General features: G+C 42.3%; 1 protein-coding gene across 4 annotated transcripts in view; it reads left to right on the top strand.

The window, feature by feature from the left end:
* Nucleotides 1–18,997, top strand: part of LOC122777375 (IQ motif and SEC7 domain-containing protein 1-like) — a 119,394-nt gene that overhangs the window by 42,882 nt on the left and 57,515 nt on the right. The window contains exon 1 of one of the 4 annotated variants that reach the window (XM_044038572.1): nucleotides 8,703–8,976. The exons of the other annotated variants lie outside the window; for them this stretch is intronic. Within the exon in view, the coding sequence (XP_043894507.1) occupies nucleotides 8,858–8,976 (119 nt within the window). The 5' untranslated portion in view covers nucleotides 8,703–8,857. Of the gene's footprint in view, nucleotides 1–8,702; nucleotides 8,977–18,997 lie in introns of those variants that run through there. 4 annotated transcript variants of the gene reach the window in all.

The raw sequence follows: 18,997 nt of genomic DNA on the forward strand, positions 1-18,997 counted from the left end.
CATCACATTCTCACACAGCTAATTACAGGCTCCTGGCCGCGCTGTGAAGCTGGATCACTGGAAACACTCCGTTTTGATTCTGCAGGGCGTGCAGACCACGCGGCTCATGATAAGTAACGGAGGAGAGTATGAGGCTGTTTGCACTTCACCCAGTTCTTAATGTATTTGGCTGAGGGAGGAACATGTGTGTGTGTGTGTGTGTTTATGTGCCTTTAGTAATGCATAAATAATGTTCCAGTTCACATTTCGCGTTTAGCTGTTAGAGAATTGACGGTGTCGCACGTCTTTTGACGCCTTGTGATATTTTTGATGTAATATACACAGCTGTACTGTTACTGTATGTCTATAAACAGGCACACTGTATAAGCCATTATGTCTGCTTGCCCTCAGCCTCGCCTCAGTCAGGTCTGATAGTATTGCCTGACAGGGCTCTGTTTCAGGTGAAGGGCTCAGCATGCAAATTAGAGGTCAACCTTTCGTGCATTTTTAAATTTAGAATGATGATGATAACGATGATGAAAAACCTAAATAATTTACCAGCAAATGGAAAAAACAACATTTCCTCACTTGTGCTTGTAAACCAGGGCAAGGACAGTAGTCCAGTTAACCCATAGTGCTCACGTGGTGCAGATCTGTGCCGCAGGTGCACCCATGGTAATTTGCCGTGGGAATAATACACACCTCCTTATATGGACATCCTGGGGGGTTGTGTTTATAGGTCACATATTCAGTGTTTTGAACACTCTGTGAACTTATGTAGACGTATTTCCAAATTAAATCCAATTTTAAACATTTTGAGTACTTTTTGCTGCTCAGGTGTGTTTATATAGTTGTTGAAATGTATTTTTATTTTTTTATCAGACACTCTATATTGTACATTCTTATAAACACTGCTCTCATAAAGGCTTATTTTACCCCTCTATGAACTACTGTTCATCAAAGGATTGTCGTTTGGCAGTGGCAACTTCCCGCACAAGACAATCCAGACTATTTCCGTGCATCTTCTGTCCTAGCACCTTACCTTTACCCCCTCCCCTGCACCATCTCCTTCTGCAGTTGGATCCACTTCTGCACTCTCACTCTCTGTCATCTAGTGGACTTCTTTCCAAGACTTCATCTATGACTCCTTTGTGTCCCTCCTTTGTGTCCCTTCCCAAAATGTCCCATCAGAGCCGCTTAGTCGCTCAACCTCTCTGGAAAGTTCTGGAAAGCTGTTAGTGTTAAACGTGTAATAATGAGCAGACAGTGCAGGTGCAACATGAACCACATCATTGTTAAATTTAGAGCTGAAACGACGAATCGATTACTAAATGATTCGGCAACTATTTTGATAATTGAATAATCGGTTTGATGCTTTTTTTCATGATTAAAACAAGATTTCTGAATGTTTAAGCTTCTTAACTCTTAATATTTTCATGTACAATCGTTTCTCTGGCTCTGGATAACAAAGAATTCATTTGAGAACATCATCATTTCCAGGTTTGAGGAACACCGATCAACATTTTTGACAGTTTTCTGACATTCTGAACACCAAGCGATTAATCGATCAATCGAGTAAATAATCGTTAGTTGCAGCGCTAGTCAAATTGAACGCTTTCACCTCGGGCCCTTCTCGATAACCCATTGCCCGTTTCCCCCTGGTAAATTGCAGATCGTGTGAGATCTTTCACACATCTTATCCTTTTCATCAGCTCCGCGCCACAGTAACGTCAAACGCTTCAGATCCGTCTTCCCAGTCTGACGGGAGACATTTTGCACTTCCACAGCTGCGTATCGGGCCGCTCAGATCGAGTGGAAGGGAGGGAGAGGCTTGAAGGGATGAGGTGAGGTCACAGAAAAGGAGTGAACACATTGCACTCTTCCTCGGGAAATGAGAATTGAAGAATCTCAGCTCAGGTACCTGAACAAGGAGGATTTCGCTGATGTATTGACACTAACGTTGTGCTGCTGCTGCTGCTTAGTGTGTGATGGACCTGCGTATGTGGAGATGTGATCTCCTGAGATTGAGGGGCAGAAAGTGCAGATGACGGAAGTTTTTTCTCTTCCCGTCGTGGGCTGTAATGAGGATGCAGTAAATGAAAGCTGCAGTGCTCTGGAATGGACCTGCTCTTCATTATGCTGCATGTGGGATGCGTCGCGCCACACACTGATGGCGTAATAAACACTAAATCACCACCTCATTCACCAGTGTAATATTAGAAAATATACATTAATGTTTTCTGCTGCTCTTTACTCTATGAATTCAGAGGACACATTAATGGAGTCATGAATTACTTAGTATTATTATTATTATTATTATTATTGTTATTTAGGTCATAAAATACTACACTGCACTCATTTACAATACGTTAGCACCAGTTTCCTTCACTGAGGAGGTTTTACTTCAATGATTGACTTGAAGGGAACAAAGAATCTATAAAACCTTTAAGCAAAAGTCTTGTTTTGTCAAATTCTGTGATTATTGGTGTTTGGATTATAATAATGTGAGTCAAAGTCCATGTTTTTAGCTCATACAACATGTGTTTTTTATTGCTCGAGCCTGTCTTTAATAAACCTGGAGTAATAGGTCGTTCTCACAAACTCATTATTACATGATTACAATATCTATGATCGGGTAGATGATCAGAATAAGCATCATGAGGATCTTTTTTCCGTTATTGCTCTGTCGTTGGTTTGTTGTTGGCAGAGTTCTGAGCACTCGTCTTCCTCATTAAGATTAAACATGATGCATTGATAAGATTAGACCACTGGCTCTCAATCTTCTTTCTTTCTTTTTCTTTTCTTTCTCTTTCTTTTGGCTTATTATCTGTTAAGTGTCTTGATGGATTTAGATGGGAGGCTTCTATCCCGTGAAATGGTAAAATGATCAGTTTTCTAATCAAAGATGAGAGACGTATATGAACTGTGGCTGAACTCGTGCTTGTTCTTTCAACCTCATTTAGTCGTCGTTCATTTTCATTTTGTGATCCTTTTAAAGTGGGCTTGATCCATGAGAAAGGATGTTTGAACTCCATGTATTATAAATAAAAGTGTATAATGACCTGACCTCTGGAACATCAGGAAGCTCTTAACGGCCAGATAATGAGCAGCAAACTCAAATGTACCTACAGTAAAATATGTTGGAATAAAATAAACTTTTTTCCTCTCCTGTAAATTGAGATGAAGGGAGAGACACCGAAGCTCATCAGGGAACTACGGTGGTCCAGAAAGGATAAAAACCCAAATTTCACCACTCTCTCCGCTCTGCCACGCTCTCTGTTGTCTCCACTTTCTTCTTTGTTGGTTTATGATTTGTGTTAAATGCGCTTTATCGACTGTTTTCCTTCAAATGGGAACATCATTTTCAGAAAGTGACACAATGTTCTATTCAAGACGATCTGAAAACTGGGGATTGAGACCATTAACTGCTCAGGAACATGTTTACTGGTGTTTTACATCAATATATTCTCACTTTATGTTGACAGAAAACTGGAAGATTGCGTCCACTATTCATTTATTGTGTTTCAGAGTGATAAATGCAGAAACGTACGTGCTGCTGGTGAGAGGTGACTTAGAGGCAGAGAATCAGATTACTCCTGTGATTGTGTGAGCGATTGCTCGAGCTGCTGTAGCTTTACATCAGCGCCACTGACATCAGCTTATCGAGACGTCTGGAACGGCGGCGGCGGCGGCGGTGGAAGCTCCAGGGGTCACAAAATAGTCGTGTCTGCGTTTGGTGGTTGGAGGCAGAGAGATGCCTCTTTGTTTGGCCTTCTGTTAAAGGCCTCGTCTGTCTTCTGCCTCTGATGTTCTCCGGCTCCGAGCCAAGTCGGTGACAGAAGGAGCCTTTGCACAGCTCGGCGACGCAGAGAAGGCTGCACTGTTGCAGGGAATAACAACAGGGGGGGGGAACAGAACCTCTCCTCCGCTCATTCAGTGGGTGGAGGTCACTGTCACGGGGGCGGTTGAGTTTTTCCAGCTGTTGACGCTCATTGAAAGCGCTTAGACAAATGTTTTTGTGGAACGACGGCGTCACCGTCAGAGGGAGTTCATGAAAAGGATGAAGCTGAAATAACGTGAGGTCACATGGGGTGTGATGTTTTTCATTTTGAACTGTAGTCTGTTATTAAGAAACACATGAAGACTCTCTGTGTCACATGTGGCCTAACTGTTAATCCTGAGGGGAAATAATGTTTTCTAACATCAGTAAAAAGGTATTTATGCCATTTAAGGTGGTGTTTACTCACTCTGAGGTGATACACTGCCATCTTGTGGTTTTTGTCTTATACTGCTGCCCCTCTTTATCTCCCCGTCTCTCTCTCTCTCACTCTCTCCCCCTCTCTTTACGTGTGATGTGTTTAAAATGAGCCGGAGTCTCATGAGAGGAGACGGGGCCGCCCGCAGAGCAGCTTTAGCTTCCCCGCTGTTCACCACAGACTGTTGTTGGTCTATACCGTTCAGACGCACACTAAACACTCCGTGGTGAACATACGCTCACAGACATATGCGCTTTCTTATCGAGCTCGATAAGAAACAAAGGTGAAGCAGAGCCTTTTGTGGGAACAAGAGAAAACACGGAAGACTTTCACTGGAATAAAGTGCTGCGTCGTTGACAAATGCAGGAGTTTTGTAACCCTGAGCCGTTTTTACATCTGAAGCCTGACGACGACAAACAATGTTGTGACTTGATGTGGGAAATCTGGAAAGTGTGTACTTGTCTTTTCCAACTCGGCAAATGGAGTCTCTGGAATCGTCGGCTTTGTTCATAGATGACAAAAGTGTGAAGTGACGTTTTCTAAGGCCTTTGTCTGAATAAATGACAATAATCAGATAGACTGAAGAACGGGTTTCAATAAAAAAGTCATGAAAACGCCATACTCAGAATAAAATGGCAAGAAGTAGGCACAGGACGTTCTCCTGACCTTACAGGGGTCAGACATCGCAGATAGAATGTATATTTTTTTGATCATCATAAATGAATGAATGAATGAATAATAAGTCATGAGAAAAGATACCGCTCCCTACACACATGAAGAAATAGGACTGTATGCTGGTGAGTGAGACAAGTCACTCCAGTATTCAGTATTCAGATTATTGGTGTCCATGTAAATGTAATCTGTGAATTATTTCAGCTCTTACATTGGAACATCAGTAAATCTGATAGATCTAAAAAAAATCTGGCTGCTTGTTTTGTTTTGTTTTTTTTACACCTGAACAATTAATAGTTTTCAAATTATAATCCCAGATTTTATACTCTACTGTCAAATACTCTTATGTAGTACAAACAAAATACTGGAGCCACTTCACATCCTCTTGTTGTCACCGTGACCTTAGAATATCAAGATATTTTGACGTGTTTATGCTCAGTCACGTTTTAAATCTACAACGCAGTGACAATTGAACTGAAGCGTGATTTAGGAGTTATATCGCAAATCATACTGCTGCAGAATAACTAAAGCTTTATCAGACTGGTTTCCTTCTGTTTAGATAACAAAGGCTCACTTATTTAATAATTATTGCTTCAAAAAGCCTCAAAATATCCGTCTGGACTTTTTGTTTTTGCTTATTTTAACCAAGAACCAGAAAATGATCCCGATCCCATTTTTTTCAGTATAACTTTTAATATCTGGCAGTTACTTACAATTTACTGCATGTTAAAATAGTGTATTAACAATTTAAAATTTTTACTGAGAGAAGACACCGTCGTTGTACATGAACTTATATTAACACTATAAAACATATTTAAAATAAAAAACAAAACATCTTTTGTCTCAATGTCCATCAATGGAAACTTATGTACAGGTGTTTTTCCCACTCGCTCCTCTCTGGTGACAAAGACGCTGATTCGTCGGCTTTCTGCAACAGCGGGAGTGAAATTACCGTCATAACCACACGTCGGCTTTGACGTGCAACTTCTCAGGCTACACAGATTACACAGAGGAGAGCAGCAATGGTTGGCACAAGAAGGACAACATAGGCAATATTCTGTACACCTGAAAGGCAACAATGAAAAGGCTCCATGTCCTGATGTGGGTCAGGTCCACGGTGTAGGACACAAAATGAAAATGTTCAACACCTGCACGTCTGTGTCGAAAAATAGTGTCTCTGAAAACCCTGAATTTATGGGTATTGTGCGTCTCTCGCTCTGCCAGCTCTGCTCGCCTCTGTCGCTGTGTGTGCTCGGGTTGCTAACGCTCCACTTTACACACACACACACACACAGAGATTCACACGCAACCTTTTATTGTACAGAGGATGGACACGGTGACTGTTACCAAAGCGATGGCACGGTTAAATGACATGACACGCCGTGGTCACGTTGTCCTTGGCTTTTACTGGAACGGCTCACTAATGACCTGTCAGTGCGCTCCAACCGTACATGTGACACGCCGAGTGAACTGGTCTTGTCGCGTGAAGGTCTCCCTGTTAGCGGCTCCAGGGACACGTTTGAACTTGGAAATCTGGAAAATGAAGGTGAATCCTCCCGTGGACAAGGACAGAACATGCATTTAATTGGTAATCTTCATGTTTCATGACATGGAAAGAAGAACTGCAACAGCCAATCCTTTGTTAATCAGTTTGAGTGGTATTTTTTTATATATATATATATATTAAGAGAACGAGACATGACAAGTGCTGCAGTTTGCTTCAGTTCAGTATGTCACGGAAGTCTTCTTCTTCTTTGTGGAGTGTTATTCTGGTAGGACATCACGTTACTTCCATAGCAAGTACATATTCCATTCTATCCAATCCAATCCAATTTTATCAACAGTAAGAGAGCTAATGAGGGCTAAAAGACATGTTCAATAAAGTCAATTTATAATTGATTACTGAATTAAAATCAATTTGTTTGGTTTCAGGTTGTTTTTTGATTTTGAGTTTTTGTCTCCTTAAACGTGAATATTTTCTGGTTTCTTTGCTCCATATAACAAATAAATCTTTAAAACTGAATCATTTTGGTTCGTGGACAAAACAAGACATCGAGAACAAGAACTCAATTAATCAAGAAAATTGAAATAAATCGAAGAAGATTGTTAGTTACAGCCCTAATGCATAATAAATAAGTAAATAATCAACAGATGAATAGATATCTAAAAAACAAAAAGTGAGTCTGTAGCCCTCGTGTAAGAGGAAGAGGAAGAAGAAGAACAAATAGGAAGTATGATTTTTACTAGTAACTGGAGTTCATCATTTTATGGGTGACGTCACGACTAGTGTTCACCTCGGCAGCATCGTCGTGAAGCTCTTTTCAGTTCAGGGAAAACTTTGTGTGTGGATGTGCTGATGTGCTGATGTGCGGCGAGCCGAGAAAGATGCAGGTGCATATCTAAGCTGCGCGAGTAATCACTCCTACCTCTATAATTAGAGGCCACACAGCCGGAGTAATCGCAGTGTGATGATGCACGCGTGCAAATTAACCACTACACAAGTTCATTAACAAAACGGCAAAAGGTCTAACGCCTCTAGTCACCTCGGTGTTTAAACTCGATATATAGACTGCGCTGCTGTGTGCCATCAAGTCTGCCTGAGGTGAAACACATCCTCCCCTGGAGAGACGCTGAGATATCAGTGCACGTCGCGTATGTGCACTTGTGTTTATTACCTCTTTAGGACGTCTTCTAGCATAAACACCTAAAACCTGGTCCTAATGAGGCAGCAGTTAAGGTTAGGGATAACACTCTGGTTCGCCCTGTCCAAATAATTGGAATTCAATGACAGTTGTTAAACCCTGTGTGTGTTGTTTTTGTGTGTGTGTGTGTCAACAATATGTTCCTGCATTGTGAAGCCGTGCATTGCAACCACGACATATTGCATTTTCACTCATTTTGTGGCCAAAAACATCCACTTTCTCTAAAAATGAAAGTAGTGTTGATCTATTTCTCTATATTTCATGTCTCCTATCTGGATTTTCAGCAACTCTTGTATGATGCAATGTGTGAGCAAGCGTCACAGTTCCTATTTCACAATCTTTGCATATTTAAGAGCAGAAAAAACGGCACCATTTCATTTTTTTTAATTATTATTTTGTGTCTTTGTTTTTTTTTTAAGATATCTTTGGCTTTGTGCTCCATTCTGCACTTGACTGGAAAGAGCCTTCGTGTGTTTTGAAAGACACTACAGAGAAAAGTGCATTGATTCCAGAAGGAGGGAAAGATGGAGAGGGTGGGTAATGGGGAGTATGTGAGAAGAAGCAGAATGGGGAAGGAGTGTGTGTGTGTGTGAGAAAGAGGGAGAGATAGAGAAGGCATGATAATGAGCCCTACCTCTGACACATCCTCCTGTTTCTATGGAGACCAAGGAGCCAATCGTGTGGCCTTTCTGAGGACTGTACTACTGAGAGCAGATAAGAGGGTGGAGACGTGAGTACGCGGCAGCTCCTCCGCCGTGTTTATGGGAAGCAGTGAAACGTCCCCGCAGCTCTCGTGCAGGCTGTGCTCGCTCTTTCATTAATTGTGGAGTGACAGCTTGTCCTGTGGCGCCGACAGTAAAGAATCACCCGTCACCTCTCATTTTTTTAACACACCGGCTTCTAACCAGTGTTTAAGAGACAGCTCCTTCAGCTCCTGTGCTCTGGGACACTCCTCACCCTCTACCACTCCTCATTTTCCTCCCCTCCTCCTCCTCCTCCTCCTCCCTCCTCCTCCTCCTCCTCCTCCTCCTCCTCCATCACCATCCTTCCCCCAGCAGCCGCCAGCATCTTGGACGCTCCTTGTTACATCACAGGCGCTGCTCTCTGGCAGCCAGTGTTTGTGACCGGGAGGGGAGAGGGAAGTCTGTGAGTGAGTCTGTGTGCGCACACACACACACACACACACACACACACACACACACGCGCGCCGTTCCTGCCGTCAAGTCCCCATTCACCAGCGCACACAGGATGGACAAGCCAAGCGTGTGGCGTGCCGTAGTGAGCAGCACGGACCCCAGGCGAGCGCGGGACCCCGGGTCCCACTCCAGCAGACCGGGCTCCGCCATGGGTTACCGGCTCTATGACATGTGAGTAGCATGTTTTGTGAACGCGGTGGAGACAGGTGGTGTCGAGTGAGAGGTGGTGGGGGAAACGCGCGGTCTGTGCTGAGTCACGTATGGCGTCCAGACCTCGCTCGCTGCTCTTCTGCTAGTAAACAATGTCGGTCTCCTGAGAGTCGCGGGGAGGGGCGGCGAGGTGGAACATAGGTTTGTTTGTGTCACATTTCAAGCAGGCGACCGCACGTGTGCGTTCACACAAAGGCATTGTTGTTTATTTTTAAATGTGCAAACCTTGGATTTCTCTCAGCAGGGTCTTGTGAGTGCTGCTTTTAGAGCCTCGGGTGGAGAAAATGACTCATTGCTGGGTGATGCTGCTGTGACAGCTTCATACAGAGCTTCTTACAGAGCACACGAGTTCCTTTTCAGCTTCTGCCATATATTTATGGGTGTGAGTGTGTTCCTGTGCCGGATTGGTACAGGCTGTGTGTGTGTGTGTGTGTGTAAAATGCGTCTCTCCTTCAGTGAACCACGAGTCGGTTCCACTCGAACTAAAAGGTGAACAAAAATGATGCTATTTTTTTATTATTCTTTTTTTTTGGGGTTGTATTTCACGCTGCACACGGTGTAACCTGTGCACAACACAGTATTTGGCTGAATAAGCATTCTGCTGCCTTATGTCTCAGCAGAGGCACATTCAAGTTTGTTTTGCTTGTTGTGGAGTGTGTGTGTGTGTGTGTGTGTGTGTGTGTGTTCTGCCTCACATGACTCCTTCTACAACACCGTCCAAATTTCACACATGTACTCAGCAGCTGGTTGGGATGAATTACCCTGTCGTGTCATGATCTAATACCGTACACGGCGATCATTCGTCTTAATGAATGTGAGACCTTCACGGGTCTCCACTGAGTCCTTCAAAGGCGTGCAGCCTCTTCCACTCTCTCTGCCTTATTTCCACAAGCTGCTGCACAAAATGCATCCCTCCGATCCACTCGTGTTACCTCCCCGTACCGATAATTCTAATAGCATCGCGCGATCGGTCCTGGTTTTGTTGTTGTGTAACATTTCCGTCCGTGAGTGTGGAGCTGATTTATTTCCACCCCGTCTCGTTGCAGCGTTAACCACAGGGAAAGTCACGTGACTTGAGTCGAGCAGCGAAGGTTAAAGTGGTGAAATTTGCTGTTGTTTTATAAAAAACAGCCACTAAGAGGTGTCGTGCTGCACATTGCTGCAGTCGTGTTTTGCATTTTCTGGTCCCTCCAATGTCTGATTAGCCTCTGGAGCGGGACGAGCATTTTCTTGTTTTAAAATGTCATTTCATTATCACTGGCAGCTGCCGGTTCCTTCTGAATGCTAATGATGTGCCGTCAACAGTGGAAGGCCGAGAGCAGGACATCCTGAGTCTGACTGAAGGCTTCCTTGGCCTTTAAAGATGCTTCAACTCCTCTAAACCTCGAGGGATGCAGAGGTTACTCTGGGTTAGGATACAACAGTGTATGCAGAATGACTATTTCATGCAGTAAAGAAAAATTTATATTTTTTGTTTGTTATTAACCATATCTGTTAATGTGCAGTCATACGTTAAGGAGATTTGGTTGTTGTGGACACATTTTAGTCAAACCCTGCAGGTTGTTGTGCTAATGTGGGCGTGTGCTTTGTGTGCAGCTTGGAAAATGAAGCTAAAATGAAGAAAAATGACAGGAAAAGGACTCGAAAAATCATTTTGGCTACATTGACACTTACTTACTTACTTACTTACACATCAATGTCACGCTGGCATTTCTTAGCCAGAAAACTGAGAAGATTGAAAATGCTGCTGGCTCCGTTTTAGTGTGAAAACTCCAGGGTGCAAAAACCAGAAACGATGACGCACGTTCACGTTACCCACATTCACTTCCTGATTGTGTTCCTGATTCATACACTGTAAAAAGAAAAAAAGAAGAAGAAGAAAACAGTGGGCAACACCCAAATTAAATGGAATTAGCACATTATATGACACATATAACTTGTTAACTTAATTCATGCCTGCTGTTTATAGGTTTCTCAACCATTTTCTTTTTTCAGTAAATTACTTTAATGTGAAATCCATGAAACAGGAGAACATAAAAAAACTCAAACTTTGTTTTTGTCAAAGATTTAGTGCAGAATTTTTTTAATTTTATGAGAACAAATTGTGTAAAGTTGCATGAAGTATTTATTATTATTATGATTATTATTATTATGATGATTATTATTAATAACATCCTAAATCGTAGAAATCTGAAGTGATCTTACTTACTGCAGCTTTAATGCTGCAGCCACATGGTCCTTGAATAGAAGCAGTAGAGATGATTTTATGTTGTAGCAGGGGCAATTAAACTAGTGTGTGTGGCACAGAGGACAGTGATGTCCACATTGTGACATGTATCTGCACAACTTTAGTGCGTCTGTTGTTCTGTCACTGTTGTGTTATGTTACCTGATCTGGAAATAAGCAGTGTTTTGACTGGATTTGAGTTTTTTTTTGTTTTTTTTAAACCAGATGCTTGGTAATCCTGTTGTCCATGACATTCCCGTGTACTGTAGGAGGTTCGATATTTGTGCATGGATTATTTCCCACGTTTCTCTACTCGTCTGTCACGCATAATGCTGCGTGGACAAGGTGGCGAGACGCATCAGTGGGCTTCACCGTTGAGTCCGTGTCACGCGCTCTCAGAGGGCATTGGTGACGCGGAGCTGTTACAGCAGGAATGCCCGTGTTCCGCTATTGGCCGAGAGGTGGTTTGATGCGATGCTCCTGTTCAAGTGACGCAGGTGCTGATGATAAAAAAACAAAAAAACAGCGTGCGTCACCACCAGAGCTGTAAAAAAAAACACAACACTGACGGCACATTCCTCCACTTTGAGACGGGGACAAAGACGACCCGCTTGCACATCTCTGTGTTTGCCTCGGCTCGTGGACTCAGCCCGCAGTTACAAACACAGCTGCTGTTACATAAGAGTGGCACACAATGCATGGCAGTGCCAGCACACTGGCTGCAATACAAGATGCTGTCAGTTCAGTTAGCATCAGTGAGGATGAGGGCACAAAGCTCCGGATCAGGCAGTGATTCACGGACGTTGCGTGACACATAAAGTATGTACTGTATGTACAGGTCTGTCATGAAAGTAACCCCTTGGCTTAGTAGCCGCCCTCCGTTATAAATTGACTGCTGTCAGCGTGTAAACGGACATAATAACAGTCATTAGCGCGCCATCATTTCAGCTTTTATACCAAGAACTGTATGTTTTTATTGCATTTATTGATCCTTTTTTAAATGACTTTGTCACTCACTCGCCTGTCGTCCATCTTGTTACATGCACTTCATTGTCATATCTCATATTAAAATAGACACATTATATTTTTACTTTAAAAGGAGATTGAAGTTCCCTTGATCACCCACGGTAAATAGCTGTTCCTTCAGTTTTCTCAGTTTTAAGAACACACGAGTATAGAACGTGACGCGTCCAATTACCTGTGCCGCAGCCAAAACAGCTGATCACAGAGTGACAGAGAGAAATGGCTGATTATTTTGAGATGAAAAGGATCTGGTTCAGACTCGGTCACACTGACTGGGCTTTCTGTTTTCTCTCAGCGTGTGTTATTTACACCGCAGATGCCTGAGAAAATGAGCAGTGCAGCTTATACTTCACACACTGCACAGCGACTATTATTGCTGTAAGAGCAAAATCAGAACCACGACAGCCCAACCTGCAATCATGCACCTATAGTGGACATGCCATTATGCCTTTATCATCATTTATTTGACCCTGCTTTAATGCACAGAGCAGCGTCTGTTCCAAGTGGCAACCGATCGTGACGTCAAACATGAGAATGTGAACTCCCGTTTTGATGCCATGAGATTTTGTGACTTGGTCGGTGCCGTATTGACGTTTTGCAAACGGAAATTCAGGGTCCGACTGAACGATCGCAGCTGTAAAGAACACTCCTGTTTATTGTGCCATATACTTACTTTTTCTTATTGTTAACCCTTTAACACCGAGTGTACCACAGATGACAAAAAATGGGCAAAAGCACTTAGTTACAGGACATTTTCTGGCCCTTTTATGGTTAAAATAAGCAAAAAAAAAGTCCAGACGGACATTTTGAAGCCTAGGTGTTCAAGGGTTAATGATATTGTTACATTAAAGAAGAAACTCCTCATGAATGAATGAGTGAACAGTAGAGTCATTTACTTGTAGGTGCCCCTTTATGGCCATTGAAGCAAATACAGGTTTCATGCACTTCTGCATTGGCTTCACTTTTTGACCCTGGATACCATGCATGTGTGTTTTTGTATACAGTCTATGGTGCAGCTATAAAAATAGCTCCAACAGCTGCACCGTTTCCCCACTATTGGGCAGCAGAAGACACTTTGTGTGTGTGCCAAAGCTAGTGCGGGCTACGGCCGAGCTCGATCGACGCCAAGGCTGTCATTAGCACGCGGGAGCGTCAGCATCTGTCCGTCTGCAGGCTGGCACCAACGTAATCGTGTCAGCCGTGCGCACGGATCATCCTCCTGCGGGAGCTGCCTGGGCTCCCATGGGCACATCTCAGGGAGCTCAGTTTTTTATTTAAGGGGTGAGTGGCCACACAGTGCTGATGCATCTGCGGTTTGAAGCAGCCCATAATAATCCCCCTGCCTTTGCCAACAGCGGCATGAGAGGCGACAGCACAGAGGAGAGCTGGGTGCATGTACAGAACATTTTGTTCCTCTGGCAGAAATATACACTGATATGAGGTTATGTTTCTGAGCAAATGGTGTTATATAACACGCATACCAGAATATACTGTCGTTTGAACATGCTGTCTGGCGTATGGCATGACTCATGCATATGTGTGTGTGTGTGTGTTTTTCCCCCGCTTTCATGACTTTGGACTTTCTGTGTGTTTTTCTTGCCTGTGCATCCTACCAGGGATTCTCAGCGGCGGTGAATCATCAGCAGTCAGTGTGTTAACAGTCGTACAGAAAGTCTGCACACATTGTTCAACAGGAGGATCCAGCACACAGGTGACTTCGGTCCGCTGTGCGTCTGACAAAACCTTCCTGCTGTGTTTCACCAGGCGCGCGGCGCCGGCGGTTCCCTCTCTGTCACGGAGGCGGCTTTTAATCGACAGTTCTGCCCTCTGGGTTATGAAAAGGCCTCAAAGTCGCTGACAGCGGCTGAAGACGATGGGATCCACCTCCAACCAGCCACAGAAATGTTTCTTTTCTCTGTTCCTTTGTTCGCTTTACTCCGCCGCACTGTTTGTCCCTGCCTGTGCTCGAACACAAAAGCCAAAAGCTGGAGGAGGGAGTCGTCTGCTCTTCTTCTCCCCGTCCTCCTGGTCTTTTACTTCGCCTCAGTCTTCTTTTTATTCTCTCCCATTTCATCCTCTGCATGGTCGCCCTGAGGCTGACGACTAAACAGCTGTACAGTCTGTGTGACACGAGAGCTCGCGCTCGCTCGAGCCTAACTTTCATGTAAGGCGATCTCCGCAGAGGTCCTCTGTGAAACCATATTATCTAGTTAGCTTTGTCAGTGTGACTGCGCCTCCCTCGGTTTGTGCAGTAGACGTCACGTGACTCGGTTTGTTTACGCTGCCCTGAGCAAACGCTTGCATATGGCAATAAAAGCAAAGATATTGATCCATTCATTCTATGAAGTGATCACTCGACGAGCGGAATCCATTGTAAAAATCCTCTCCCTTTGCTCGACCCCGGCTGGTTTTTGTATCCAGGTGCACGACAGCCGTCCACCATCTTCAAGACACATGTACACGTGCTGCCCGATATACTGTTTATGTCTGAATTGATGGGATTGCATGACATCAGCGACCGCAGCTCTGTAACGTCCTGCTGACTGCATGATTTTTTCATTCTCACACCAAACACAAATGACAAATATGCACTAAGTGTATATGTTTGACCATATAAATCAATCTCTTTTCCATTTGCTGGTCATAAACTGCGGTTCAGGATCAAAAATGCCTTTTGTGTATTCATGTCTGAATTTGCCTCTGGAGATCTGAGGTCTGGCGTTTATTGAATGCCTCTCTGATGTGGTATGGATTAGAAATAAATGGATTTTCATTATGTATTGTGTTGGGAGTGAATCAACACGGCTGTCAGACCTCCTCGTTTCCCTCCCTAAATCACATCAGCTCGTTGGCTGAGAAGCTGAGGAGGTCGAAGTTACTCCAAACTGCCACCAGGGGGGGAACTCTTCCAACACATCCTGTCAGACAGGCCGTCCTTCACACACTATGACAATAGGAGCTCATGTTCTCATGTCATTCCTTTATCTTGGGTTAATACAGCTTTTTATGGCCTAGATCAAAGTTATCAGAGTTACTGTTGATTTTAAGGTCAATCTATAAATGTTAGTGTTAGTCTGCACAGTGTTTTACATTCTTGCTCTATGTCCAAATGTCATTTCTTTTTATTAATGTTATCATTTTAATTGGGCTATTTTTTTTACTAATTTAATTAATAGTTGAATTAAAGAGTAACAAACGTAGTTTTTAGTGACTGAAGATAGCGAATTTGTCTCAGTGGTACGGCCAAAAAATATGGTTTTTAATTTGCCCCAGTAGTACGGGCTATTTCATAAATATGCCAGATTGAATTTGTGTTTTTTTTCCTTTAAAATATAAACTGTTTGATTTTTGTAGCCTTAGAATAAACCCTCATATACTGTATGTACTTAAGTCAAGGCTCTGAATGGACAAACCATCCAGACGGTACATTTTTACCATGCAAATGTAGAAGAATGACATCCTTTTTTTTTTCTGGTATGCAAAGCTACCGTAACCTCGTCATTATTAAATGTCACTAACTCTTTTACGCACTGGACCTTTAAAAGCAGTGGCAGTCGCTAAAACAGGGGAAGCTCATTTCAGGACCAGTTATTTATTTATACATAAATTCTCCAAACAAACAACTAGAACAAGGAAATGCGAAAATGATGTTTTTATTTACAGTGTACATATACAAATGGAAATGGTCTATATCGCCAAGCCTTTCAGACATTTGCTCCAATCATCATGCAGAAGCCCAGCGTCCACGCCCCGCCCACTGCTCCATTGACTCCCGGAGAAGCTGAGCATCCGCGGAAGTGACATTTTTGCCGCAATCATCGTCGAGTTCACCGCAGTGAAAGAAAGCCTACGCCGTGTCGTCACATAGAGAACAGTTGAACATGAGCTTTAAGTGGTTTTAATGCGGAGGCTGCTACGGGAATACGGAAATAACGTAAGACGATCCGTCATGCGCGATAAACGGCTGATTCTGAACGGACTAGTGACACGTTCTAATGAACGAATGAAATGTAAATACAACACAGCACATATGTGACCACATTGTAGAGGAAGTCTTAGTCTGAAGGGATGAAATACTTTAAAACGGTTCACTTGTTTCTTTTCTCTCATGAATTTTACACGTTGATATCTGTGTAGCTGAATTGGACTCCCCTCCCCGTCCACGCTCCATTTCCCACTGTCGTAGCGCTCTTTCTGCAGCGGGCCAGTGTTTATCGACTGCACATCTCCCACTCAGAGCAGGTCACAGTGAAATCCTCAGGGCAGCTTATCCGTGATTGACTGGGTCAGTGGCAGGAGAGAGTAATGCTTAGTATGTGCAAGTCTCACTGTGCTGCACTCTGATGCAGCAGCAGCACAGACAATGAGAGCTCGCCACTAGGCTTTTCACATCAGGTCATTCATTCAGATTTACGGCGGGGCAGATGTGATTGTCTGCATTTTTACGGTCTTTTGATGACCACGGAGGGCGGATTGATATCGATCCACGTGCCGTGCAATGAGCTTTTTCCTCTCAGCAAGAAAGGAAGAAATGTCATATCATATTTTTCTTTTTATGTCCTTGCTGTAGGTTTTCACACTGACTTTGCCAAACTAACACATGCTTTGTTGTGTTTCCACTCGATAAATGACCTTCACTGTGACCTCTGCAGACATTACATGGTCAACTCAGTGTGGTTCTCATGAATCTAGGCTACAATGATTTGCTCTTCTATTGTGAGAAGTTCTGGTAGAGATAGCACAGTTGTCTGGTCACTAAAGGGTGGAGCTAATGACACTGCGGTTCATTCATTTGTTGATGGGATCATCGCGTGCGGTGCGTTACAACAGAGAGAAGATTTCAAGCACTTTGTGTGTCTTTTTAATCAGAACCAGAAATACTTTATTATCATTGTACAGTACAGTACCCAGTGTGATTAAAAGAAAAATACAAGGACAACAACAAGAAACAGCAGAATATTTTGAATTATCTGCTGTGGAATTGCAAAACAGATCAGGGTTAACTGTTTCAAATCACTGGACTTCATGCGCAGCGTTGCTGTGCAGCTTTAAAGCGTAACCATACTTCCCGTCACCTAATAACAATAAACACAAAACGGTTGACAGTAAATACAAACGGCACAGTTGTCACTGTCATAGCATTTATTTGCTGCGTGACTGGAGTTTGATGATGTCACTGAACGACTTGGAGGCACAAACCTCTGGCTGTCGATGGTTTTAATGGTTTTAATTACATTTGTTGAGCACTTGTACTTGAATCTATTTACGGTTTATTTATTTATTTATTACAAGTACGATGATTATGGTGCTGTTGCAATGTTGTTGTTAATGGGTGTAACTTGTAAATTGTGCTGCTGTCTGTCTTGGCCACGAGAGATTCTTATCCTGGTTAAATATGTTTGTTTATTAGTATTATTATTATTATTATCATTATTATTATTGCTGTTGTTATTATTATAACAACAATAATAATAATAATAATAAATTAATAAATCTGTGTATGCAAGGAATCAATTTGAGGCTGCAGGCAAGTGTTGCATCATTAATATCACAATATTGCAGCATTATTGCAACATAACGAGAAATATTTAAATATCATATGCCAAGGTTATATAGTTTCTTTGTTTAAAGAATAAACTTAAAATACCTTCATCTTCAGCTCCATCCAGTCCAATCCAGTTACTGCTCCAGTCCAAGTTTGACCATCTGCTCATGAAGACATATCCTGTTGAGTTTGTGTGTTAACACTCTCGCAGCTCTTTATCCAACAAACAAACAACAACAAGTAACCATTGTCCGTCATGTGAGCTTGAATCTGCATTAAAAAACAGTCGTTTCTCTTCAGCACGTTCTGCTCACAGAGAGAATCAGAACGAGACATGAAATGAATTTTCTGCCCTTAAATATTTTCTGATCATAAAAGTACGGAACAATAAACAGTTTAAAACAACATCATTTATACATTACTGACGACATCCGTTAATCCTGGTGAATGAGCTGCTTTTGTTATATTCAATATCAGAGATTTTGTCCTATTATACAGTGTATCCCTCAGTGGAACTATATTTCCATTAGTGTTATTGATTTTTAATTTTTATACAGAAAGCTCCTATTGCATAGTATAGTATATTTATAATTATTTTTTTTATTTCAATTCAAATACATTTATTTTGTCCCTTTATTGAATCCTATTTTTTATTAGATGTATTTTTTTTAATAAAGAAAGATCTCATTATGTATCTCTTAATGGAACTGTTTTATTTTGTTATTATACATTTTCTTAATTTAATTGGAAGTACTGCATCACACTTTTATTCTATTACACAGTGAATGAATATTAAACTGAATGTTGACTTTAAAAAAAAAAAAATCAAATTGTAAAATCCATCAGCAGAAACACAATCAGGTATTTTCCCCTCATTGTTCAACTCTGATAACAATCTGTCTGCGCGTCTCCCCAGTGACTTGAAACTAAACTGAATGTTTAACATAATCACATAATTACACTTGTTAGTGGGAATGTAAAATTATTAACCTGCGGAAAGTGATTTTTTTTTTTCATTAGAGGCAAAACTGAGATGAAGTGCTGAGATAAAAGCCTCTTTGAGCGTGAGGTCATTTTCTTTAAATCAGGAGGCCTGAGTTGAGACAAAAGGCTGATGAATGGCGTGTAGTTTGATCCACACACACACACACACACACACACAGTATCAGCCTTTGTGTCTTTTCTATA

This window comes from Solea senegalensis, linkage group LG11, assembly GCF_019176455.1.
Source record: "Solea senegalensis isolate Sse05_10M linkage group LG11, IFAPA_SoseM_1, whole genome shotgun sequence".
In the NCBI taxonomy this organism is placed as follows: domain Eukaryota; kingdom Metazoa; phylum Chordata; class Actinopteri; order Pleuronectiformes; family Soleidae; genus Solea; species Solea senegalensis.